This window comes from Pan troglodytes, chromosome 14, assembly GCF_028858775.2.
Source record: "Pan troglodytes isolate AG18354 chromosome 14, NHGRI_mPanTro3-v2.0_pri, whole genome shotgun sequence".
NCBI lineage: Eukaryota > Metazoa > Chordata > Mammalia > Primates > Hominidae > Pan > Pan troglodytes.
Window position 1 is genome coordinate 66,063,186 of NC_072412.2, and position 27,918 is coordinate 66,091,103.

Below are 27,918 nucleotides of genomic sequence, written 5' to 3' on the forward strand. Positions count from 1 at the left end.
CCAGGAAAGATAAAGGGCTTATTCTGAGGGGTGATCCTATTAGAATCAAATAAATCTTTGCCTTGCAGTGAATCAACTAATTGCGTACTAGGCTTATCTGAAAATCTGGTAAATTCTGTATTTTTTGAGGTTTAAGAATACAGTTGGCCCTCCATATCTGTGGGTTCTGCATCCTTGGATTCAACCAGTCACAGATCTAAAATATTTGGAAAAATAAAAAAAATAACAATACAACAACAAAAATAATATGAATAAAAAATAAAATATAACTTTACATAGCATTTACACTGTATTAGGTATTTTAAGTAGTCTAGAGATGATTTCAAGTATGCAGGAGGATGTGTGTAGGTTATATGCAAATACTACACTACACTATTTTGTGTCAGGGACTTGAGCATCAGTAGACTTTGTTATCTGTAGGGGCCCTGGGACCAATCCCTTATGGATACTGAGGGATGACTGTATCTGAAAAAGTGGGACACTATATTGTGTGTCTTTGCTTCTTTTACCCAGTAGTTTGAGTTGAAGACCCTTTAAGGTAGCATATGAAATAGCATTTCCATTTTGTTCTGAAAGAACATGTAGTCTTAGGAAGCCCAGTTTTCTAACATCCAGGTGTTAGCCATGGAGTACTCCAGGTTTTGTTTTGTTTGTTTGTTTTGAGGGCAGAGATGGGATGGAGAGGATAAACAAAGGTCTCCTTCTTACCTCTTGAATTTCACTTTCCCCTTTGGGGTTATCTCCATTTGATTATTGGTGCTATCACCATGCTAACATCTTCTCGCCCAAGTGCATACATAACTCCTTTCCCTTCATTTCACCTTTGAACAACTAAGAAAGGCTACAGCTTATTAAGGTCTTTATCAAAATGTAGAACTGGAAAACAACCATGGGATAAATAGAAAAGATAAGAAGCATAATGACAGTATAGGTTATAAAGTGATTATTGCACTCTTGTATTCAAGGGCCCACTCTATTCCACATTACTTTGAAGATAGCTACTACAAAGATGTGGAACAACTTCAGGATATTTTGCTGGAATTTCTAATTCCTAGTTTTTGACCTGTCCACAGATGAAGGGCTTCTTTTCACATTCCATTACATAGAGGCTTCTTCTCAAACACATTAATGATCATGACTAAGAAATTCAGATGCCCAGCCTGCAGCCACTGCTGTGCCTTTGTTTGTTTGGTTCTAGTTTTCTTAGAGACACACCTTTTTTCCAGGAGATTGCTGGTGAATGATCTCACTCTTCAGATGAGAAACATTGTGTAGCAGCATCAGTACAACCTCTGCAGTAGCAGTAATGTAATTACACCTTCTTATACTAGTGGTAATAGACATAAAATATGAGTTTATGCATATAATAAGAGGGTATTAGAATTTGCTCCCTCACCATTCCAGTACATCTCTTAGAAATAGGTAAATATTTGTAGAGAATATTGGTAGTTCTTTATAAGGTTTAATATTAAGTGCAGGGTTTTTAAAATCTAGAATTATGATATACCTTTAATTACCATGCTTCATGGCCTTTAAAGTAAGTCACATGTACAAGACAGGCAGATGTAAATAGCTTGGTATACTCTTTTGGAAAGGATTCAAATCATTAAAATACTTTTTTAGATGCTGAAGAACATTAGAGGAAATCATTTGCTTTTTTTTTTTTTTTTTTTGAGACGGAGTTTCACTCTTGTTGCCCAGGCTAGAGTGCAATGGCGCGATCTCGGTTCATCGCAACCTCCACCTCCCAGGTTCAAGCAATTCTTCTGCCTCAGCCTCCCAAGTAGGTAGGATTACAGGCATGCGCCACCATGCCTGGCTAGCCAATTGCTTTTTAATCAGATTTTAGTGGAGCTAATTGGAGACATCCTTCTATTTTGAAATATTTTCTATTTCTTTAATGAACATTTGTAACTATCTCTTTGGCTTATATTGTTTGTGAAATTAAAATTAAAGCCTTGCTGACTTTCTGTCTCAAAAATATGTTACATATTGCTTTACAGCTTCTACTGATACTGTAAACTGCGAAAAATGACTGGATGTTCTGTTAAACTGTGCAAGTGTTCAGGTTTCAAGGTGCTGTTTGCAGTGATTTTTTTTTTTTTTTTTTTGGTGACTAACCTATAAATCTAGTTTCAACAGCCTGTAGACTTGACTGCCTTAAGCATAAAGGGGGTATAAAAAGAAACTTGCTACCTCGGCAGGTTGAAAATAATTTTCTCCTTTCATACAGCAGCATTTGCTAAATCAACTAAAATTGCAGAGTAACATTTTAAGAACCATAAAAATATGACTATATCAACTTTTTTGGCTTGTGTTTTCTCCTTTCGACAAAAGAATATTGGCATTTTGACTTATCATGTTTCAGTTAAGTGCCATCAGTCCAGAAATTCATTCTTTCTGAAAGGTCTAGGATATAGAAGTAGCCGAAGAACAGTATTGCCAGATAAATTTTGGAAGAAGAATACTGAATGCCCAGAAATTTTCATGTAAAAATTGGAGAAACACTTGTGAAGTCATAGCACAAAAAAGAAAAGCAAACAAGATGGGGCAAAAATGTATGGTAATAATGTAAAGTATTAAGAAGGGTGTGAAATCAAAGACACTGATAGCAGAAAAGAAACAGGTTGGTGATGGACAAAAGGAGGAAAGAACTGCATAGACAGAGAGCCTATATGTACCATAGCACTGGAACCCCAATAGGATTCACATCTCTATTGGATGGATGTGAGTGTGTGTATGTACTTTTCACATGTAGTACAATTTTATGGCCTTAAAAGTAGAGACAAATAGCAGTGTAGTGCTCTTGAATTATAATATCTTTACAATAATAAGTAAGGCATATACAGAGAAATATGTAACTCTATACAATAATATGTGCACTGAAATACATTTAGTAAATATTTATACCTCCTGTACACAAAGCACTGTGTTGCTGAGCTATGATGTACAAGACAGGCAGAATTTAAACATGATATACACTGTTATTTTACTTGCAAGATTTTGTTGAAACACATCTGAGAGCAGTTAACCCAGACTTGGGAAGGTTGGAAGCCTTTCCAGTACTGATGATGTATAAGCAAGGTTTTTGTATATGTCTTCTTTAAATATCATGTCTTGTGCTCTTTGGCTAAGGAAAAAACAAGGCACTCTATATGTTTTCTTTAAATATTGTGTCTTCTGATATTTGGCTAAGGAAAAAACAAGGCACATTCATCAATGCACTCATTCAACAAATAATTCGTTTTTGTTATTGTTGTTGGTTTGTTTGCTTTTTGAGACAGAGTCTCACTCTGTTGCCCAGGCTGGAGTGCAGTGGCATGATCTTGGCTCACTGTAACCTCCACCTCCCAGGTTCAAGAGATTCTTCTGCCTCAGCCTCCTGAGTAGCTGGGATTACAGGTGCCCACCACCACACCCAGCTAATTTTTGTATTCTTAGTTGATATGGTTTGGTTCTGCGTCCTCACCCAGATCTCATCTTGTAGCTCCCATAATTCCCACGTGTTGTGGGAAGGACCTGGTGGGAGATGATTGAATTATGGGGACAGGTCTTTCCCATGCTGTTCTCGTGATAGTGAATGGGTCTCACAAGATCTGATGGTTTTAAAAATGGGAGGTGCCCTACACAAGCTCTCTTTTTGCCTGCCGCCATTCACATAAGATGTGACTTGCCCCTCTTTGCCATCTGCCATGATTGTGAGGCCTCCCCAGCCATGTGGAACTGTTAAGTCCAATAAATGTCTTTCTTTTGTAAATTGCCCAGTCTCAGGTATGTCTTTATCAGCAGCATGAAAAAGGACTATTAGAGACAGGGTTTCACCATGTTGGCCAGGCTGGTCTTGAACTCCTGACCTCAAGTGATCTACCTGTCCTGGCCTCCCAGAGTCTTGGGATTACAGATGTGAGCCACAGTGTCCAGCCTCAACAAATAATTCTTAAACACCATATTGTGGCAGGCACTTTCTTAGTATAGTCAGATATAGTCTTATAGAAAAAAACCCATTAATTACATATTCAAACATGCTGCATCTATAAAGAATACTAGAGAGGAGAAGAGACATCATTCCAAATGCACATACTAAGGGGGAATTAGCCTTTTCATGGTGGTCAGAGAATAGCAGAATTACTAAAGGGGAATTCGTGTTTTCATGGTGGTCAGAGAATGCTACCCTGAGATCTGGAGAATGAGTGGTAACAGACTAAGTGAGGGGAGCACAGCATCTGCAAAAGTCATAGAGCACTAGGGACCATGGTGAATACAAACATCTGAAGGACCTGGGTGGCTAGAGGGCAAGACAGAGGGACAGTGTAGTGAGATGGAATTAGGAGCTACCTAGGGACAGGTCACATAGCTTGGACCTTGTTGGCCATGTTAGGATTTATTTTTATTTTGAAGGCAATAGGAATCAGTTGAATAGTTTTAATCATGATGTGAGGGTTATGGTGGGAATAACATCATGGTTTTGAAGTATCCTTGGACTGAAGAAAATGGAGCTGGGCAGGACTATGGAATAGATGGTGATGGTTGAGATAGAGAGCAGCAGATCGACTTGACAGATATTTGGAAGGTAAATGGACAGGACTTTTTGACGGATTGGACATGAATGTGACACAGGAGTTGTTAAAGGCTTGATTTCTAGGTTTTGGACTTGTATCCTCAAATCAGTTATAATTCAGTTAGGGACTGTTAGAAGATGGTCGCATTTTTGGGGGTTGGGTCATGAGTTAAGTTGGTCATTACTTGAGTGTGAGGTCCCTTTAAGTCATCTAAAATAAGATGTTAGGCATTAGGAAATACCAATCTTGCACTCAGAAGAGAAGACTGGGCTAGAGATAAATTTGGAGTCATTCCAGTATAGGTGGTGATTGAAATGGTGCATGGATAAGATCATCTAAGGCTGCAGCTGTCCGGTATGGTGGACATTAGACAAATATGGCTACTGATCACTTGAAATATGTCTAGTCTAAATTCAGATGTGCTGTAAATGTAAAATACACACTGAATTTGGAAGACAGTACTAAAAATGAGTGTAAGGATCTCAGTAATTTTTATATTGATCATACTTTAAAATATATTTTGTTAAAACAATTATTAAATTAATTTCACCTGTTTTTACTTTTTAAAATATGGCTACAAGACAATTTAAAATTACATATGTGGACATTATATTTGTTGGACAGTACTGATGTAAGAACCAAGCTTTGAATAAGAGGCTAGGTTCAAGTACTGAGAAATTTTAGCATTTTTAGAGGAGAATTAGCCTTTAAGGACCTGCTAGTTAGGGGAAGAAGCCTTAGAATGCATTATAAAGTCATTGAGTTTTCTAAGAACAGAAAATGGACATATCTTTTGGAGTTCTTTGATAAGACTATTTGATATGGTCAGTGTTAGTTTATTGACTTGCTGATATTGGAGACTCAGAGCACCTTTTAAAACATTCTTTATAAATTTAGATATCTGAAAGTCTTTTAAAAAATTCCCCACAATCTTTCCCCAAATTCCTCTGAATATATAAAATACAAATAAAATTTATCTGCAGCTTTTCAGAAGGCAGTCTGTCATGGATATTACATGAAGATGTTAAGAAAAAAAAATTTTATTTTATTAAATTTCTAAGTGGGACCATGAAGAGTTTAAAAATTAATAAAGGTGGATTTTGTAAAATACCTAATGTGAAATAATAAATGTAAGTATTGATGGAAAAACTTGCTAAATAAATTAAGCCAGTATTTTATAATGAATTTGGAATTGACTCAGTTCAAGCTTTGTTTTGAGAGAGAAATAGGGACATATGTTAAGTTTAGGTGTCCATAACATTGATAGTTTGATTGATGCCTTATGACTTTGTAAGCTTCTGTCAGGGAGAGATCAAGTCTTCATATTTTTGTAGTATTCCAAGCATTTAGCACGATGTAAGGTGCACAGTAGACACTTAAATACTTGTGGAATGAATGTTACTCTCATCTTAGTTGGTCTTGGTATCATTCATCATTTTGCTTTTGTGTCCTCAAGGGACATGAAACTTCTTCAAGCTTTTTATAGAGTAGAAAATTGTTATTTCTGAAATGAATGTTGTGAAATTTAAACAAAATGTTATGAAAAATGTGATCTCCTCAGAAATGCAGGAAATAGCCTGTTATAGAAAGCTTTCTCTATTTGTTGATATTTTCTACCTTGTTTATAGAATTCAACTGTTAAGAGATATAACTAGTGATAATGAAGATAATACACTTAAAGGTATATGTTTGTATTTAGTTAGAAGAAAATTTTGAAATATGTTGGTAACATTTCTTTGCCTGAGACAACCAGCTGTCTCTTTAGGGTCTTTGAAATGTTCTGTTTCAAGGTAATATTAGTAGAAACTGTTTTCAGAACTATTTCTTTCACATTTGATGTTTTATGAGATAGCGACAAATTCTTTTCTTTTTGATATTTCAGAATTGCTTACAGCTTAGTACTTCAGTGATATGGTGTGGCTGTGTTCCCACCCAAATCTCAACTTGAATTGTTTCTCCCAGAATTCCCATGTGTTGTGGGAGGGACCCAGCGGGAGGTAATTGAATCATGGGGGCCGGTCTTTCCCATGCTATTCTTGTGATAGTGAATACGTCTCGTGAGATCTGATGGGTTTTTCAGGGGTTTCCGCTTTTGTTTCTTCCTCATTTTCTCTTGCCACTGCCGTGTAAGAAGTGCCTTTCCCTTCCCGCCATGATTCTGAGGCCTCCCCACCCATGTGGAACTGTAAGTCCAAATAAGTCTCAGGAGGTCTGATGGGTTTATCAGGGGTTTCCACTTTTGCTTCTTCTTCATTTTCTCTTGCCAATGCCATGTAAAAAGTGCCTTTCACCTCCCGCCATGATTCTGAGGCCTCCCCAGCCATGTGGAACTGTAAGTCCAATTAAACCTCTTTTTCTTCCCAGTCCCAGGTATGTCTTTATCGGCAGCATGAAAAAGAACTAATATAGTAAATTAGTACCAGTAGAGTGGGGCATTGCTGAAAAGATACCCAAAAATGTGGAAGCAGCTTTAGAACTGGGTAACAGGCAGAGGTTGGAACAGTTTGGAGGGCTTAGAAGAAGACAGGAAAATGTGGGAAAGTTTGGAACTTCCTAGAGACTTGTTGAATAGCTTTGCCCAAAATGCTGATAGTGATATGGACAATAAGATCCAGGCTGAGGTGGTCTCAGATGGAGATGAGGAACTTGTTGGGAACTGGGTGACTCTTGTTATGTTTTAGCAAGGAGACTGGCAACATTTTGCCCCTGCCCTAGAGATTTGTGGAACTTTGCACTTGAGAGAAATGATTTAAGGTATCTAGCAGAAGAAATTTCTAAGCAGCAGAGCATTCAAAAAGTGACTTGGGTGCTGTTAAAAGCATTCTGTTTTAAAAGGGAAACAGAGCACAAAAGTTTGGAAAATTTGCAGCATGACTGTGATAGAAAAGAAAAACCCATTTTCTAGGGAGAAATTCAAGCCAGCTCCAGAAATTTGCTTAAGTAGCAAGGATCCTAATGTTAAACCCCAAGACCATGGAGAAAATGTCTCTCCAGCCATGTCAGAGATCTTCACAGTAGCCCCTCTCATCACAGGCCTGGAGGTCCAGGAGGAAAAAGTGGCTTTGTGGGCTGGGCCCAGGGTCCCTGTGCTGTGTGCAGCCTAGGGACTTGGTGCCCTATGTCCCAGCCACTCCAGCCTTGGCTGAAAGGGGCCAACATATAGCTTGGGCTGTGGCTTCAGAGGGTGGAAGCCACAAGCCTTGGCAGCTTCCATGTGGTGTTGAGCCTGTGGGGGCACAAAGTCAAGAATTCAGGTTTGAGAATCTCTACCTAGATTTCAGAGGATGTATGGAAATGCCTGGATGCCCAGGCAAAAGTTTGCTGCTGGGATAGAGCCCTCATGGAGAACCTCTGTTAGTGTAGTGCAGAAGGGAAATGTGGGGTTGGAGCCCCCACACAGAGTCCCTACTGGGGCACTGCCTAGTAGAGCTGTGAGAAGGCCACCGTCCTCCAGACTTCAGAATGGTAGAGCCACTGACAGCTTGCACTGTGCACCTGGAAAAGCTGCAGACATTCAACACCAGCCCGTGAAAGCAGCTGGGAGGAAGGCTGTATCCTGCAAAGCCACAAGGGCAGAGCTGTCCAAGACCATGGAAACCCACCTCTTGCATCAGTGTGACCTGGATGTGAGACCTGGAGTCAAAAGAGATGATTTTGGAGCTTTAAAATTTGACTGTCCCACTGGATTTCAGACTTGCATGGGCCCTGTAACCCCTTTGTTTTGGCCAACCTCACCCATTTGGAACAGCTGTATTTACCCAATACCCGTATCCTCATTGTCTCTAGGAAGTAACTAGCTTGCTTTTGATTGTACAGGCTCATAGGTGGAAGGGACTTGCCTTGTCTCAGATGAGACTTTGGACTGTGGACTTTGGGTTAATACTGAAATGAGTTAAGACTTTGGTGGACTGTTGGGAAGGCATGATTGGTTTTGAAATGTGAGGACATGAGATTTGGAGGGGCCAGGGTTGGAATGATGTGGTTTGGCTGTGTCTCCACCCAAACCTCTACTTGAGTTGTATCTCCCAGAATTCCCACGTGTTGTGGGAGGGACCCAGGGGGAGGTAATTGAATCATGGGGGCCAGTCTTTCCTGTGCTAGTCTCATGATAGTGAATAAGTCTCAGAAGATCTGATGGGTTTATCAAGGGTTTCTGCTTTTGCTTCTTCCTCATTTTTCTCTTGCCATCGCCATGAAAGAAGTGCCTTTCACCTCCCACCATGATTCTGAGGCCTCCCCAGCCATGTGGAACTGTAAGTCCTGTTAAACCTCTTTTTCTTCCTAGTCTTGGGTATGCCTTTATCAGTAGCATGAAAATGGTCTAGTACATTCAGTTAGAAAGGAGTTAAGATGATGAAATTATATTTCATGCTAGGGCCTTTAATGAGGCAAAGAAGTAGGAATCTAGGTATCTTGCAGTCTAAGTTGTCATAGAGTTCAAGTCCACTGGGGTTTTACCTGAGGACTCTGCTAAACAGAGTTTACTCTTGTTATCTTGCAATTATGAGCACCAAAAAGGACGTGTATGTGTTACTGTTAGGACATAAAGCATGTAAAATGGGCTCCTCAGTATCCTTGCTCAGTTCACTGTACTCAGAATGGCAAGTACTGGCAACGCTTTGTGTCTGTGCTGAGAGTGCAAGTTGATATTCAGGGGCCTCTACTCCTAGGAATTGGCCACGATCTTTTCTCTAGGCTGCCTGCTGATTCTCTTAGTATGTTCTAATTTGAGTAATAATGAGATTTCTCAGGATCGTTTTTTTTTTTTTCTTTTTCTTTTTTTTTATTGATCATTCTTGGGTGTTTCTCGCAGAGGGGGAGTTGGCAGGGTCATAGGACAATAGTGGAGGGAAGGTCAGCAGATAAACAAGTGAACAAAGGTCTCTGGTTTTCCTAGGCAGAGGACCCTGCGGCCTTCCGCAGTGTTTTGTGTCCCTGGGTACTTGAGATTAGGGAGTGGTGATGATTCTTAACGAGCATGCTGCCTTCCAGCATCTGTTTAACAAAGCACATCTTGCACCGCCCTTAATCCATTTAACCCTGAGTGGACACAGCACATGTTTCAGAGAGCACAGGGTTGGGGGTAAGGTCACCGATCAACAGGATCCCAAGGCAGAAGAATTTTTCTTGGTACAGAACAAAATGAAAAGTCTCCCATGACTACTTCTTTCTACACAGACACGGCAACCATCCGATTTCTCAATCTTTTCCCCACCTTTCCCCCCTTTCTATTCCACAAAACCGCCATTGTCATCCTGGCCCATTCTCAATGAGCTGTTGGGTACACCTCCCAGACGGGGTGGTGGCCGGGCAGAGGGGCTCCTCACATCCCAGTAGGGGCGGCCGGGCAGAGGCGCCCCTCACCTCCCGGACGGGGCGGCTGGCCGGGCAGGGGGCTGACCCCCCCCACCTCCCTCCCGGACGGGGCGGCTGGCCGGGCAGAGGGGCTCCTCACTTCCCAGTAGGGGCGGCCGGGCAGAGGCGCCCCTCACCTCCCAGACGGGGCAGCTGACCGGGCGGGGGGCTGACCCCCCCACCTCCCTCCCGGACGGGGCGGCTGGCCTGGCGGGGGCTGACCCCCACCTCCCTCCCGGACGGGGTGGCTGCCGGGCGGAGACGCTCCTCACTTCCCAGACGGGGTGGCTGCCGGGCGGAGGGGCTCCTCACTTCTCAGACGGGGCGGCTGCTGGGCGGAGGGGCTCCTCACTTCTCAGACAGGACGGTTGCCAGGGGGAGGTCTCCTCACTTCTCAGATGGGGCGGCCGGGCAGAGACGCTCTTCACCTCCCAGACGGGGTCACGGCCGGGCAGAGGCGCTCCTCACATCCCAGATGGGGTGGCGGGGCAGAGGCGCTCCCCACATCTCAGGCGGTGGGCGGCCGGGCAGAGACGCTCCTCACTTCCTAGATGGGATGGCGGCCGGGAAGAGGCGCTCCTCACTTCCTTAGATGGGATGGCGGCCGGGCAGAGACGCTCCTCACTTTCCAGACTGGGCAGCCAGGCAGAGGGGCTCCTCACGTCCCAGACGATGGGCGGCCAGGCAGAGACGCTCCTCACTTCCCAGACGGGGTGGCGGCCGGGCAGAGGCTGCAATCTCGGCACTTTGGGAGGCCAAGGCAGGCGGCTGGGAGGTGGAGGTTGTAGCGAGCCGAGATCACGCCACTGCACTCCAGCCTGGGCACCATTGAGCACTGAGTGAACCAGACTCCGTCTGCAATCGCGGCACCTCAGGAGGCCGAGGCTGGCGGATCACTTGCGGTTAGGAGCTGGAGACCAGCCCGGCCAACACAGCGAAACCCCGTCTCCACCAAAAAAGTACGAAAACCAGTCAGGCGTGGCGGCGTGCGCCTGTAATCGCAGGCACTCGGCAGGCTGAGGCAGGAGAATCAGGCAGGGAGGTTGCAGTGAGCCGAGATGGCAGCAGTACAGTCCAGCTTCAGCTCGGCATCAGAGGGAGACGGTGGAAAGAGAGGGAGAGGGAGACCGTGGGCCGTAGGGAGAGGGAGAGGGAGAAGGGAGAGGAAGGGAGAAGGGAAAGGGCGAAAATTTCTTCTTTGAAGAAAAAAGAGGATCGTTTTGATTTGACTTCTTTCCTCAGTTTTGCTTCTTAGGGATGGATAGGGTAGGGTTAGTTCTCAGGCTACATGAGAATCTTCTTTGGTTGTTACATTTTGAAGTTGTGCAAGAGCTGGATGTACGTTTTCCCTTATTTTGGTTGTTGCTGATAAATTTTTTGACTGCCTTTTCTGGTTGTGGATTTTTTGCTTTGGTTTTATGTTTTTTCCCTGTTTAATTACTCATTCATCAAAAGTCTTTATAAACATATTAATTAGATGTTTCCCTGGTAAAGTTGATACATAATGAAAGTTTTTATATGCGTATATTAAAAACATAATGGCTGTACAATACCATGAAATTTCAGTGACCATTTTTGTGCCTGTGTTTACATTGTTGTTAGTGCAAAATGGCCACCCAAAATATTTAACTTTGTTAATAAACATATCTAGCTGCTCTTTGCAACACAGACACCTGCCATAGCACTCATTAAATTTTCTACTAGTTATAAAGACTTGGTTAGCTGTGATAGTTCACAATTAAAAGACACTCTCATATAATTAGATGTAGTTTCTTAACAAATTGAGAGTTTAACAAGTTGAATTAAAAATTCATGAAGAAAAGAGTGCAGTGTAGTGGTATATACTTTTACAGTTACAGGGTAATGAGAATGGACTTAATACTTAAATAATACATGACAGAAATTATGGTGTGCCTACTGAAGTTTGATTATCTTGAAAGTGCAACAGAGCCTTGACATTTTTACCAGTTTCTACTTATGTGAATAAGCATTTATTTTGATATTATTTTAAGCAAAATGCCAAAGATTAAATACAAAACTGGCCTGAGCTACATTTTTCTAATGCTTAAAAAAAATGCCCTGCCTTAATTAGGTTGAAGGCTAGGCTGATGTAAGAGAAGCCTGGAGAACATAGGTTTTTTTGGTTTTTCTTTTTTTTTGGTCACAAAACAACCCAGAATAGTTAGACAGTTCTGCTTTGTGCTGTCATTTAAGGACCCAGGTTCCTTTCATCTTATTGCTTTGATGTCCCCTCACCCCTTGCTACTCCAAGTGTGGTCCACAGACCAGCAGCATTGACATCACCTGGTAGCTTGTTAGAAGTGTAGAATCTCAAACCTCACCAGCATCTTAATTTTAGTAAGATTCTTATTAAAGAATCTTATTGTACATTAAAGTGATTCTTTTGCACATTAAGGTTTGAGGAGCAACACTCTAGGGTATTGTCATTGTCTTCATGGTCATAGCAGAGTAGCTGGCAAATTTGGGTTTCCCTAGCTGGAATGGGAAGAAGAGCAGAGAGCCATAGAGTCAGTTCCCTGAGGAAGAGACATCATATCCTTGGTTTCTAAGAACTTTAATCTGACATCTACCTGAAAGAGATTCTGAGAACTGTGGCCTAGCTCAGTGACTCTCAAACAAACAACTAGTTAAATCTTATAAACTATAAAACCTTGTGGCAGTGTGAGATTGCTCCAAAAGTTTCTGTACATATCCAATCATGTGACAGTAACAGAGTTTGTGGATTGGCATTAATCCATGAACCACACTTGAAGTAGGTCATATTTGACATATTTGAATTTTTCATTCAGTGATATTGTTCAGCTTATGGTAAATTTGAGTGAATTGTGTGAGTAAATGAGGCTCTTTTTTTTGGCCTTTCATACTTTTTGATTTAGTTTACTTAATATTCTTCTACTTTTTAAAAAATATTTAGTGATATCACTTATTTTTAGTGATAATCTTATGTTTGTAAGGACTTTTCAGCTTGAAAAGCCCTTTCCCCTACATTATATGGCATTCTATAATAGTAGGTAGTATGGACTGTATTTGCTTATAAAAAGGGATTACAAGCCTTGTTGGTTTAATCATGCTGATAACTAGTACGACACATCAAGAAATGGATGCTTTTTTTAATGAAATGATGCCTTCTTTTTATGTATTTTGTAATTTTCTTATACTTTTAGTTATTAATTAGTATTTGTTTTGAATTGGTGTTATGAAACTTATCTGGGCCATTATATTGGCCAACTGCCTGATTTTTTTTGTTATTATTCTTGCCTTGACATGTTTTCATGGAAAATAAAATTGAATTGGACTGTTAGTGGTCTTTTAAAATGGTTTACCTTATCGCAGTAGCTTTCATTTCATGTGTAAATTAAATTGTTTATCATTATTCTTAAACATTTGCTTAAAGTAATGCTTTAAGCAAAAGTATATATAAAATATGATTATAGATCTCTACATATCTAAGATGCGTACTTTAAAAGTTGAAATACGGGCTCATGTTTGACTGAATGTTTTTGTTGTTTTCAACTTGCTTTTTGCTGTTATGGCCTGCCTGGTATTCCCTGCAGTATCCCTGTACCCCCAATTTTTTTTTTTTTGCCTAAGTACCCAATATATATGAACTAATAGGTCAACAGGAAGTTAGCATGTGAAAATGCTGCCAAGGAATGGGCCCAAAAGCTTGAATCACTTTGTGTTTGAAACTGAGATGTGTAAATGATTTTGAATAAACATTTATATTAGAATTAGTTAATTATAATTAATTAGAATTTCATCACAAAACTGAATTATTGTGAGAGATTACTGAGAAAAAGAAAATAGTTACAAAAACACTGCCATGTACCTTTTATATTCAGTTAGATATATATCTGCTTGAGAAGCTGTATGGCTGATGTTTACGAGCATGGGCTCTTGAAGACCAGTTCTCCTGAGCTGAGATCAGTCCTGGTTCTGCCACAGATTAGCTATAACCTTGGGCACATTTCTTAACTGCTCATGTCTCAGTTTGCTTATCTATAAAATGGTGTCAATATTATACCTACTTCATAGTATTGTTAGGAGGATTAATAAGTTAATACACACCAAGTGCTTAGAATACTGCTTGGCATATGCTGAATGCCCAGTAAATAGTTAATGTTCTTGCTGTTGTATGTCAAGACTGGACTCACTTAAATTAGTGTTGTCAGTTAAATACATTCATGTTACTTGCACACATGAATTTCTGATCTTGTGTCACCTTTGGAAAAAGTTGATGCCCTTTACTCTATTTTAGATTACCTTACATAGCCTGTGAGAGTGTTACTTCCATAAAGATAAAATCTTTATATCTCATGGATTTTTAATCTCAAATATATATATCATACCATTAGCATTTTATAATCATAAATATTAGTGTCTCAAATTAAAGATAAAAGGTACAGGTAGAATATTTCATAAAATATTACATTATTTCACTTGTACAGGAAGAATAGAAATTTGAGAGAGGAAACTGTCAATATTCAGTCTCTTAATATGGACATGAACTTAAGTCTCAGCTGAAGGGAGGTATTTTCATATTCTTGTTGAAATGTTGCATTGTTATTAAGTATTTGCCTTATATTTTTATAAATAAGGATTTCACTTAAAGAATAATGTGTTGCCCTCCTCAAAAATTAAATGTGTGGAACCAGTTGTGCAATATGTAAATTTGTGAGACAATGTACGTTTTTTTAAGTCCAAATACATTTTTTTTGAGAGAAGGACATGTCTTTTACGTCTAGTTTTTGAAGAAAGAAAGATTATATAGCTTTATCCTAAGGAGTTGGCAGACTATGACCAGTGGGCCAAATCTGGCCTGCTACCAGTTTTTGTAAATAACATTTTAGTAGAACACAGCCAGAACCACTCATACACCTACTGTCTGTAGCTGCTTTTGTGCTACAGGAGCAAAGAGTAGTTGTGACAGAAATCAAATATTGTAGGAAAGCCTGCAATATTTACTATCTGGTTCTTTACAGGAAAAGTTAGCCAATCTCTGCCCTAAGTAATTAGTAAAATAGATATATTAATTCTTTATTACTTAGAAAAAACTGAAGTTGGAACAAGTAGTATATGCTATTGGTACCAGAATTTGTCAAAAATAACTTGCCAAGAAAACCACAATCCTTGTTCTTATCCTTATTTGTAGTGACTAGTATGAATGGGGCTGCCTCATAAATTAGTAAATCCTAACTATTTGATAGGAATGTGTCAGTACTTGCAGTGGGGGCTTTTTGTCAAATACAGAGTTATCAGGTGTTTTGAAATGGTCTACTAATTTTAATAGAACTTTCCATTATATCCTAGGGCAGATAGAAATCGTTCATTGGTTTCAATTGAGCATTCCTATCACACTTGGACAACTTTTGGATTCTGTAGAATACCTAGACAACAGACAGTGTTTTTTTTTTTTCTGTTTTTGTTTTTAAAAAATAAAATCAGTACTGCTTAAACAGAGGGAAAAGAGTGAATATGAGGTTGAAAAACCTGTTAAAACACATCAGTCTTGAGTAAAATATAGGAGGAGTTTTTTCTTAGATATCAAAATATATTTGGTAGCCAATCATATTTAAATTAAACTGATTGGTCATCAGCATACTGATTATTTTATATAAGAAATTGAACTTATGAAAAAAAAATTCATGTGTTGATTTGACCAAGATTGATGTTTTATAACAGTGTTTAGGGAACTAGGCATGAAGGGCCTAATGAGATCCTGTTTTACAATATTCATTGCCATTCTCATTCATATTTTTCCTTTTTAGATTTGTGTTCTGAAACTTTGAGAATTACCAATTCCACTCTGTGGACATTCATATTAACTGGGATCCAGTGCACAATTTTCATTTTTGATGTTATTCTGATTATATTATTATTTTATTATCTGATTATATTATTCTGATTACATTACTATTTCATCAGAATCTTTACGCTTCATCCAACCACTTTGGTGTATCAGGACTATAATTAACATATTGGTAATAAGCAAACATACTCATTTAACAAATGTAAGCAATAATAGGCAAATGCCATTATTGGGAAAACTAGGCCCTCAATGTTAGCTAACTAAACAGACCAATGCAATCTTTATAACTCATTCACACACTTAAAGAATATGAGAATTTTGAAGAGTACATTAATTTTTCTGTAAAACATGATTAATATCAAATTGTAAGATGTATGCAAATAAAATTGCTTTCTTTTCTCAAATGGGCAAGCTTTGTACAGATGCCTTGATGGATCTTCCGGGAACTACCATGTCCAGAGATTTATTGAGTTTTAAATAAGAGCCATGAAAAGATCAGATTTGCCAAGTTTACAAAGATAGTTCTGGCCTTTATTTCAAGGATGGGTGAAGAGATCAAGGCTCAGGCAAAGACAATTTATGGAAAAACATTCTTTAGAGACAAACTTCATCAATATATCTTTTTCTTAAGGAAAAGTGAAGAAAGGGAGAACTCTGGTTGGCCGTCAGTGTCCTTGACTTGTCTCCTTCCCCTATTTAAAAATAGAATCAGTTAATAATGTTTATTAGTGTTAATGTTGGACATTTTAAAATACCCTTTGCTTAAGAATTAATAACTTTGTTGGATGGCTCAAAAATTGGTTTTGGAAGTTGATAAGATATTGATTTTAGATTTAACATGGTACAATATCAAATCATGGCAAAAATGATCCACTTTATGATTTCACTGACTCTTTTCAATAATTAAGGTTTCTCTAAGTGTAAAGTGTAAAGATTTTTAGAGGAAGATGTGGAAGTACTCATAATATAGTTCTTAGTCTAAATTTCTAATGAGATTTTTTTTTAACTAAGGAAGTTTTAAGAACAGATTTACAAAACAGTGATTATTGAAAGATGGTAATACTTGCTCTTACCTTTCCCATGATCAGTTGAGCTGATATGGTCAACTACTAATTCCATTCTTAGTGCTATTTCCAAAGCAGTATGTGAATGAAGCTGTATTTAAAACATTCATTTACCAAGTAGATATTTATTAAGCAAGACTTTTTTTCTCCAAAATCTGAGTTTCCTTTTTTAAGAAAATATTTTACGAATGCCTTTTCTTGTTGTTGTAATGTTTAGCACATGTATGACTGTGTTCATGTGCACATTTGTTTGCATTAGTCTTACTTATACCTACTGTTTGTTTGGGCTGTCTGCTACAGTCTGGCTTGTGCTTCTTCCACACTGCTGAAATGCTTTTGCTAAAGTACCAGTGACTTTCCAGTTGTGAGATATCTTTCAAATTTTTCCTTACTGGCTCTGTTACTTTGGACGGTTTATGTCTATCTTGGAATTCACTGTTAAGACATAGTGTCTTAAAATTAACTATTCCTTGTCTCCCCTAACACTGTTCTCCTCATCTTGTTCTTGTTCTCTTCATTCCTTTCTCATCATTCGTTGTCTTTTTATGATATTCTTATCGTACCTTTCCCTGGCTTTTCTTAGTTTCCTTATTGGTACTAACAAAGTTCTATCTTTGGTCCACTTTCTTGTTCTTCTGACTTTAACTGATCAGTCTCTCTCTCTCTTTTTTTTTTTTTTTTTGAGTCCAGGTCTTATTCTGCTGCCCAGGCTGGAGTACAGTGGCATAATCATAGCTCACTGCAGCCTCAATCTCCTTGGGTCAAGTGATAAACCCACCTCAGCCTCCCAAGTAGCTAGGACTACAGGCACACACCACCCCACATGGCCAATTTTTTATTTTAGTAGAGATGGGCTCTTGCTATGTTGTCCAGGCTGGTCTGAAACTCCTGGCCTCAAAGGGATTCTCCTGCCTCAGCCTCCCAAAGTGCTCGGATTACAGGTGTGAGCCATTGTACTTGACCCAGTCTCATTTGCTTTCATGATTTAAACTAATTTCATTTTTTTTTTTTTTTGAGATGGAGTCTCACTCTGTTGCCCAGGCTGGAGGCTATCCCAGCTCACTGCAGCCTTTGCCTCCTGGATTCAAGTGATTCTCTTGCCTCAGCCTCCTGAGTAGCTGGGATTACAGGCTCCTGCCACCATGCTCAGCTAATTTTTGTATGTTTAGTAGAGATGGAGTTTCACCATGTTGGCCAGGCTAATCTTGAACTCCTGACTTCAGGTGATCCACCTGCCTCGGCCTCCCAAAGTGTTGGGATTACAGGTGTGAGCCGCCACACCGGCCGATTTAAACTAATTTTTATATACTGATGATTCCTAAATCTTTCTGGGCCTGAACTTCAAAATACAGCCTTATATATGAAATACTCTCACAATTCAAACTAGGTATCCCAGGGGCACCTCGAACTCCTCATGCCTCTCACTGTACTTCTCTTCCCCTCCATCTCCCAAGTTCTTCTTCTCTTTACACTCTTGTTTTAGAGGTAGTACACTCATCTCACCATTCATGAGTCATTTTTTTCTTTTTCCTATTCACTCATATCTAAATTAAGAATCAGACCTGCCAATTTTACCTTCTAAATATTTTTCTACTTCAGGCCTTTATTCTTGAGAGTAGCCTCCTGATTGGTCTTCTTGCTTACTGTCTCAAATCTGTCTTTTCTATAGGTGTTAGAATGAGTTATCTACAAAGGTTGTCTAATCTTTAGATCTTTTGTCACCTACAGGATGAAGTCTGTCTTACAAAGGTATGCATAGCCTCTTGTTTCTTTGTGGCATCCATTTTTGCTCCTACCTCTCCAGTAGTTTATGCTCTAACAAGACCAACTTGCTTGTGGGTCTCTTATGTACATGGTATTTTATGTCCTGCCACTGTACCATTTCTGATCTTGTCCTTTCTGCTTGGATTTTTTTCTCCATTTAAGTTAGTTAATTCTTGTCCATCATTTTAAAACATAGCTGCCATCTGTTATAAGAAGTCTTCCCTGATAGAAAGTAGGTACCCTTCTTCTGAGGTCCTTTAACATTCTGTCTCTAGCTCATTGTGCTATAATTGTTTATATGTTTGTCTCCTCAAGTAAACCAAGCTTCACTGGGACTAAACTTATTTGAGGTCAGTACCATGGTTTTTTCATCTTTGAATTCTTGGGACTAGTACAGTGTCTGCCACAGAGTAGATAGAGACTCAACAAATGTTTATTGAATAAATAAACTGAACGGACTTGTCTTTTTAAATTGCAGCACAATTAATGTACGTTAAAATGCACAGCTCTTAAGTGTTTAGCATGATAGGTTTTGATAGTTGTGTACGTTTAGATAACCCCCATTCTAAATGTGATATAGAATGTTTTCATCACCCAAGAAAGTTTTCTCCTGCTCTGTTCCTTCTGTGCCCACAGATAGTCTTTTTCTGACATCTGGCATCATGGATTCACTATCTTGTAATTGGATATTATAAAAATGGAAACCTTATTTCTTCTGACATCTTAGAAGTATAATGCTTTTGAGATTCATTCATATTCTTGTCTGTATTGGTAGTTCATTTTTTATTGTTGAGTAGGAGTTCATGTTTGAGTATACCATAATTTGTTTGGTCATTCTCCTTTTGATAGACAATAACCAGTTTTTGGTTATTATGAATAAGGCTTGGAGCATTCATTTATAAGTATTTTTTGTGGACATATGTTTTCATTTCTCTTAGAGGATATCTAGGAGTGAAATTGCTGGGCCATAGGGCAGATTTTTGTTTAACTTTATAGGAAACAGCCAAAAGTTTATTTCCAAAGTGGGTGTGACATTTTATACTCCAACCAACAGTGTATGAGAGATCTGGTTTCTCCACTTCCTCACCAATATTCTGTTTTCAGTCCTTTTGATTTTAGCCATTCATCTGGTGTGAAATGGTATCTCATTGTGGTTTTAATGTGTATTTTCTTGATGGCTAAAGATGTTGAGTACTTTTTAATGTGACTATTAGCTCTTAATAAAGTATCTATTTGAGTCTCTTGTCCATTAAGAATTTGGATTGTTGTACCCATCACTGATAGACTAAAGAAAATATGGAACATATACACCATGGAATACTATGCAGCCATAAAAAAGAATGAGTTCATGTCCTTTGCAGGGACATGGATGCAGCTGGAAACCATCATTCTCAGCAAACTAACATAGGAACAGAAAAACCAAACACCATGTGTTCTCACTCATAGGTGGGAGCTGAACAGTGAGAACACATGGACACAGAGAGGGGAACATCACACACCGAGGCCTGTTGTGGGGGCGGGGGGCAAAGGAAGGGAGAACATTAGGACAAATACCTAATGCATGTGGGGCTTAAAACCTAGATGATGGGTTGATAGATGCAGCAAACCACCATGGCACATGTATACCTATGTAACAAACCTGCACATTCTGCACATGTATCCCAGAACTTAAAGTAAAATTAAAAAAAAAGAATAGATGGATGAAAGCAGAAAGGAAGAAAAGGAATAATCTAAAGTAAATATGGTAAAATGCTAATATTTTAAAAATCTAGGTGGTGTGAGCAGGAATTTTTAAAAATTATTTTTAATGTTTTTCCTATAAGTAAAAATATTTCATATTAGAAGACAAAAAGAGATGAAAAGGTATTTTCATCTCTTTTATAATTATTGTGGTTATGTGTTTTATATGTAATACATCATGTAATGATAGATATACTAGATTATTAATATTACAAATATAGACTTAGAAGATAGATATCATTTACATCAAGTTAATCAGTGTATAAGAAGTATGATTTTTTCTACTTGTAATTATTTCCATAAAGTTTAATGTTTTTTACCTAACAACAACAACAACAAAAAGAAATTGGATTGTTGGACTTCTAAATGTTGATTTGTAGGAGTTGATTATATGTTCTAGATATGAGTCTTAAAATATATATGCTATGAATGTTTTTTACAATCTGTGGCCTTTTTATTTTATTAATGATATTTTTTTGATGACTAAATATTTTTAATTTTGGTCAAGATCAATTTTATCAGTTTTTTTTTCTTTTATAATGAGGGCTTTTTATGTCCTGTTCAAGAATTGTTGCCTACTTCAAGTTTGTGAAGGTACTTTCTTATGCTTGCTTCCAGAAGCTGTATGATATGGGTTTTATATTTAAGTATATGATCAAATTATGTTGGTTTGTGGAGTGGGAAAGAAGCATGGTATTATTTTTATTTTTATACAGATATTCAGGTATTTCAGTGACATTTGTAAAAAAAAATTTTCTTTATTGGATTGACTTGGCATTTTGATTGAAAATCTGTTGACCAGGCTGGGCGTGGTGGCTGATGCCTGTAATCCCAGCGCTTTGGGAGGCCGAGGTGGGTGGATCATGAGGTCAGGAGATCAAGACCATCCTGGCTAACATGGTGAAACCCCGTCTCTACTAAAAATACAAAAAAAATTAGCCGGGCATGATGGCGGGTGCCTGTAGTCCCAGCTACTCGGGAGGCTGAGGCAGGAAAATGGCATGAACCCAGGAGGCGGAGCTTGCAGTGAGCCGAGATCACGTCACTGTGCTCCAACCTGGGTGACAGACTGAGACTCCGTCTCAAAAAAAAAAAAAAAAAAAGAAACTCTGTTGACCGTATTTTGTGGGTCTATATTGTTTTATTATTCTATTTGACTGTCCTCATGCCAATCTCACACTGTCTGGATTAATGAAGCTTTATGATAAGTACTGATAACAATTAGTGTGAGCCCTCATCTTTTCTTTCAGGTTAATTTGGGAATTCTTGAGCATTTGCATTTCCATATTGTATTAGTTCATTTTCATACTGCTGTGAAGAAATACCCGAGACTGGGTAATTAATAAGAAAAAAAGAGGTTTAATGGACTCACAGTTCCATATGGCTCAGGAGGCCCCACAATCTTGGCAGAAGACGAAGGAGGAGCAAAGGCACATCATACGTGGTGGCAGGCAGCAGAGCATGTGCACAGGAACTGCCCTTTATAAAACCATCGGATCTCATGAGACTTACTTACTATCACGAGAATAGCATAGGAAAAACTTGCCTTCTTGATTCAATTACTTCCCACTGGGTCCCTCCCGTGACACATGGGGATTATGGGAGCTACAATTCAAGATGAGATTTGGGTGGGGACACAGCCAAACCATATCACATATGAATTTTAACATCAGTTTGTCTATTTGCTGAAGAAAATCCTACTAGGACTTATGATAACTAGAAAATGGTGGCAGTGTAGTAAATAACTTCCCAAAATCTTTCCCCCAAACTATACGGATAACTTCACACCTAAGCAAAATCTGTGTAAAACAATGCTCTCAACCTTATGTGAGCACAGAGAATGTGGAAACTATCAAAGACCTGTCAGTAAAAAGAAAAAGTTAAAAGCCAGCCCCATGGTTCCACACACTCCTGTGCCAATCTTGTCCCACTTGTGGGGCTTTGGTGATCCAAGGCAGACCTCAAAAAAAACTACAGAAAAGCAGAGGAGAGATGCAAATGAAATGACTGGAGGGTGGTAGGAATGACCACCAGAAAGATCAAATCCACCCTAAATGTGAAAAATAAAGAAATTTGGCTTATTAGGAAGATATTTCAAAGTAAGGACAGGTGCCAAGTAAAGGGCCAGAAAGAAACAGATGAAAAACAGTGGGTCAGGCATGTAACTTAAAATAGACACATGCCATATAAAGGAATTGGTGTATGAATTAAATGGATAGATTCTATTTAAATGGGTAAGTCTGATTTCAAAGAATAGGTATGATTTAAAGGTTCAATTTTTGAAATGCATAGCTTCTGGGAGAGAAAGAAACAAAAAGGAGGGAAGGCGTTTCCTTTGGCAATTGGATAATGAAGAGGAAAAGAAGGAAAAGGGAAAAATTAAGGCCCCGTGAGACAAAATAGAACTACACAGGTGGAGGATTCATAATATGCCCCCTAATGAAACCAACCACTTCATTAAAGTATATAGCATTGATTGACTGGTAGGAAAGGTTGACATTGGACTAGAAATATTGTAAAACAGCCCAATGTCACAAAAATGAACAAAATATTTCTAAATCAGGAAACAAATTTGCACGCAAACCGAGGAAAATTCTTTTTCCCCAAAACAACCGTGAACTATAACTCTAAGTTCATACTCCAACAGAATTAAATTTACTCCAACGAGCATTTGGAAGTATGAAAAATCACTTGAGTCAGAAATTCAAAAACTAAAGACAGAAGTGGACAATAAACAGGGACAAATGGGGGAAAAATGTTGATGGAGCTTTGGAAAGAAATGGAAGAAAATATCAGAATTATTTTAGAAATAAAGAATATATTACAAGGTACCCAAGGGAAAATGGACTAGAATGAAAAATTGATAAGGAGCATTGAAGAAAGAAAAACAACTATGAGAATTTAAATAAAGAAGAAATGTCAGAGAGAAAGTAGTCGAATATTATTCCTTTGGAATAATATTCAAGTCAAGGAAGGAATAATATTTGTTTTATTTGAGTCCCTAAGGGGAAAAAACCAAAACAATTGAAAAGAGCTGATATCTAAAACTATAATTCAAGAAAACTTTCCAGATAGAAAAAGATGTAAATCCACACATTGAAAGTATGTCAAGTGCAATGAAAGATTAATCCACAGCAATTAACTCCAAGACATATCCCAGTTAAAAATTATCAGATTATTAAGATAATAAAATCCTTAGGACCGCCATGAAAAAAGTCAAATAAAAGCAAAAGAATTATAGTAGCATCAAGCTTTTCAAAACCAATATATAAAGCAAGGCAAAAATAGAGCAGCATTCAAAGAAAAGTCAGTGGAAGTATGAATTTGGGATTTTATATCTAGCCAAGCTGCTTTTTAAATATTAAGGCTATATAAAAATAGTTTTCATCATGCCAGAACTTTTATGCATCAAGAGATAGAGCAACTGGCTTTCTGAAACAGAAACTTCAGGAGTTTGCAGGGACACATACATAGAAACATACCAGTAACAGGATACTTCGTTATACTACTTTCATTACTAGTAATGATAGATTTAAGTGGACAAAATATAAGGAGGTAGAAGATGTAAACAATATAGCCAATAAGGTTGATCTTCTGGGTATACTGTATATTGAATGCTATACCTTGATAAGAGAAAATACTCATTTTCTTAAGTGCCTATGGCACATTCACAAAAACTGATTATATATTATGTCATAAGGAAAACATTAATAACTTCCATAAAGTAGAACTATTATATACACTCTGATTACAGTGGACTAAAACTAGGATTTACTAACAAAACCAAATACAAGCCCTTTCACCTAGAAATTAAAAAGTTTGACTAAACAACTTTTTAAAAAGTATTTTAAAAAATTGTAAAAGGAGAAATACAATTAAATGTATTGTAAAAAAATGTAATGACAGTGACACTTTATATCATAATTTATGTGGTATATTTAAAGCAGTGATTAGAGGAAAATTTATTTTACTGCTTTTATTAATAAAATGAATACATGAACTAAATTTTCAGTGAAACTAAAAAAGATCAAGGTAAGTCAAAAGGAAGAAAAATAATAACTATAAAAGCAGAAATTGATGAGCAAAAGAATAGAAAAACAGTAAATCTAGCAAATAAGCCAAAATCCTGATGTTTTCTCTCCCTGGCCATGCAGTGTTTTTTGTTTGTTTGTTTGTTTTTGTTTTTTGAGATGGAGTCTTACTCTGTCGCCCAGGCTGGAGTGCAGTGGCGCCATCTCGGCTCACTGCAAGCTCCGCCTCCCGGGTTCACGCCATTCTCCTGCCTTAGCCTCCCGAGTAGCTGGGACTACAGGCGCCCGCCACCATGCCCGGCTAACTTTTTGTATTTTTGGTGGAGACGGGGTTTCACTGTGTTAGCCAGGATGGTCTGGATCTCCTGACCTCGTGATCCACCCACCTCGGCCTCCCAAAGCGCTGGGATTACAGGCGTGAGCCACCGCCCCCGGACAGTGGTTTTTAAAAAACAACTTTATTGAGTTATAAATCACAGAAAAAAATTCACCTCTTTTAAAGTGTACAGTTCTGGCTGGGCGCAGTGGCTCACGCGTGTAATCCCAGCACTTTGGGAGGCTGAGGTTGGCGGATCACTTGAGGGAGGAGTTCGAGACCAGCCTGGCCAACATGGCAAAACCCCTTCTCTACTAAAAATACAAAAATTATCCGGGCATAGTGGGATGCTCCTGTAGTCCCAGCTACTCAGAAGGCTGAGGCAGGAGAATTGCTTGAACCCAGGAGGCAGAGGTTGCAGTGAGCAGAGATTGTGCCACTGTACCCCAGCCTGCGTGACAGAAGGCAACTCTGTCTGAAAAAATAAATAAATAAATAAAAATAAAGCATATCATTCAGTAGCTTTTCGTATATTCACAGAGATTTGTAACCATCACTGCTATCTAATTCAAGAACATTTAACCCGATATGCATTGGCATCATTCCCCTTTCCTCGTAGACCCTGGCAACTTCTCATCTTCTTTCTGTCTCTATGGATTTTTTTATATGACATTTCATATAAGTGGAATCATACAGAATGTGGCTTTTAATGTTTGGCCTCTTTCACTTAGCATAACATTTTTATGGTTCATTCATGTTGCTGCATGTATCATTCCTTCACTTATTTTTATGACAATAATATTACAATGTGTGGAAATAACACATTTTGTTTATATCCATTTATCGGATGAACAGTCTTGGTGTTTTTGAAAAAGTTAACAAAATAGACAAACCATTAGCTAACTTATTCAAGGAAAAAATGCATAACTATGTAAAATAAGAAATAACAAAGAGAAGTCATCTTTGAAACAGAATACATTAAAAATAATTTGATTAAAAAATGGGCAAAGGACCTGAATAAACTTTTCCCTAAAGAAGACATAAAAATGTCTAAGAGGTGTATGAAAAGGTGCTCAAGATCACGAATGATCAGGGACATGCAAATTGAAACCACTATGATGTATCACCTCACACCTATAAGGATGGCTATTATCAAAAAAGATACAAGATAACAAATGTTGGCAGGGGTGTGGAGAAACACCCTAGTACACCGTTGATGGGAATGTAGATGGGTACAGCCCTTGTGGAAAACAGTATGGAAACTCCTAAAGAAATTAAAAATAGAACTACAGTATGACCTAGCAATCCCTATTCTGAGTATATATCCAAAGAAGATGAAATCACTACCTCATAAAGATATTTGCACTCCCAAGTTTATTGCAGTAGTAGTCACAGTAGCCAAGCTATGGAAACAATCTAGTGTCCATCGATGGAAAAATGAATAAAGAAAATGTGGTATATACAGTTGATCTTGAACAGTACGGATTTGAACTGTGTGAGTTCACTTATACGTGGATTTTCTTTGATTTCTACCATGCTACCACTGAGACAGCAAGACCAACCCCTCCTCTTCCTCCTCCTCCTCAGCCTACTCAACATGAAGACAATGAGGATGAAGACCTTAATGATGGTCTATTTCCACATAATGAACAGTAAATATGTTTTCCATATGGTTTTTGTAACATTTTCTTTTTATTGTAGGAATATAGTACATTATACGTATACAAAATATGTATTAATTGACTATGTTATTGGTAAGGCTTCTGGTCAGCAGTGGGCTATTAGTAGTTAAGTTTTTAGGGAGTCAGAATTTATACTCAGATTTTCAACTGTGCAGGGGTTGGTGCTGCTAACACCCGAGTTCAAGGGTGACTTGTATTTACAATGGGATATAATTGAGCCTTTAAAAAGAAGGAGATCCTGCCATTTCTCACCCATGAATGGACCTATAGGATGTTATGCTAAGTGAAAAAAGCCAGACACAGAAATAAAAGTATTATGTGATCTTACTTATATGTGGAATATTATAAACCGAAAAAGAGCTCAAATATAGAAATAGAGAATGAAACAGTGGTTACCACAGGCAGTGGGGAGGGCAGAGGAAATGGGGAGATGTGGGTCCAAGGACAAAAAATAGATACGTAGGATGAACAAGTTGAGAGATGTACAACATGAGGACTAAAGTTATTAAAATTAGAGATTTTTATTAAATAAGTAGACATTAGCTGCCCTTGTCACACACAAAAAGTAACTGTGAGATGATAGATACGTTAATAAGCTTCACTATGGTAACTATTTTGCTATCTATATGTATCCTGTAACATCATGTTGTAAACCTTGAATATACACAACAAAAATTTTTTTAAATGTCATGAGACACTTTGCAAATAATTCTAAAAACCTATATGAAATGGGTAATTTTCTAGGAAAGTACAGATGACCAAAGTTGCCCCTATTAGAGTTAGAAAGCTTAAGCAGACCAATGTTATAGAAGAAATAGAGAAAATTAAGGAGAGATTACTCCATAAAAGCACCAAGGGACAAATGGTTTCACAGAGGAATTCTATAAAACCTTCACATACCATATACTGTCATTCATCACTTTATGGGGTATGTTCTAGAAATGTGTTCTCAAGCAACTTTGTCACTGTGGGAACATCACAGAGTGTTCTTACACAAACCTTAATGGTATTGCCGACTAAGCGCATAGGCTATATGGCATAGCCTGTTGCTCCTAGGCTACCAACCTGTACAGCATGTTATCGTACTGAATACTGTGGGCAATTGTAACACAATTTAGTATTGTGTACGTATTTATGTATTTAAACATATTTGTATATTTAAAAATATGTAAACATAGAAAAGATACAGTAAAAATACAGTATTTTAATTTTAGAGGACCACAGTCATATATGTATCTGTCATTGACCAAAATGTTATGTGGAGTGTGACTGTATTGAAAACTTTTTTTTCTTAAGAGCAAATAGCTGTAATATCCACTTTAAATCTTTATTATTTTCAGCATCAGGTTCATCTTGGCATCAGACAGATTTGATTGATTTTGTTTTTTCTTCAGAATGTGTTCCATTTTTTCGTTCTTTGTATGTTGGGTAATTTTGGATTTTGTAGTGCATATTAGTAGTGTTAAATTGTAAAGATTTTTGTTCTGTTGTTTTACACTGATGAATATTGTTTCCCGTGTTATTAAAGGTACTTTTTTTTGTGGGGAGGCTGGGTTTGAACTGCAGTTTCGTTTCTT

General features: G+C 38.1%; 1 protein-coding gene across 14 annotated transcripts in view; it reads left to right on the forward strand.

The window, feature by feature from the left end:
• Positions 1-27,918, forward strand: part of TDRD3 (tudor domain containing 3) — a 178,929-nt gene that overhangs the window by 4,893 nt on the left and 146,118 nt on the right. For 2 of the 14 annotated variants that reach the window (XM_054665352.2, XM_063792179.1), the window contains exon 2: positions 1,677-1,783. The exons of 7 other annotated variants lie outside the window; for them this stretch is intronic. In XM_054665352.2, the coding sequence (XP_054521327.1) occupies positions 1,713-1,783 (71 nt within the window). In that variant the 5' untranslated portion in view covers positions 1,677-1,712. Of the gene's footprint in view, positions 1-1,676; positions 1,784-8,615; positions 8,813-26,069; positions 26,312-27,918 lie in introns of those variants that run through there. 5 more of the 14 variants (XM_063792183.1, XM_054665353.2, XM_016925354.4 and 2 more) reach the window with 5 other exon arrangements.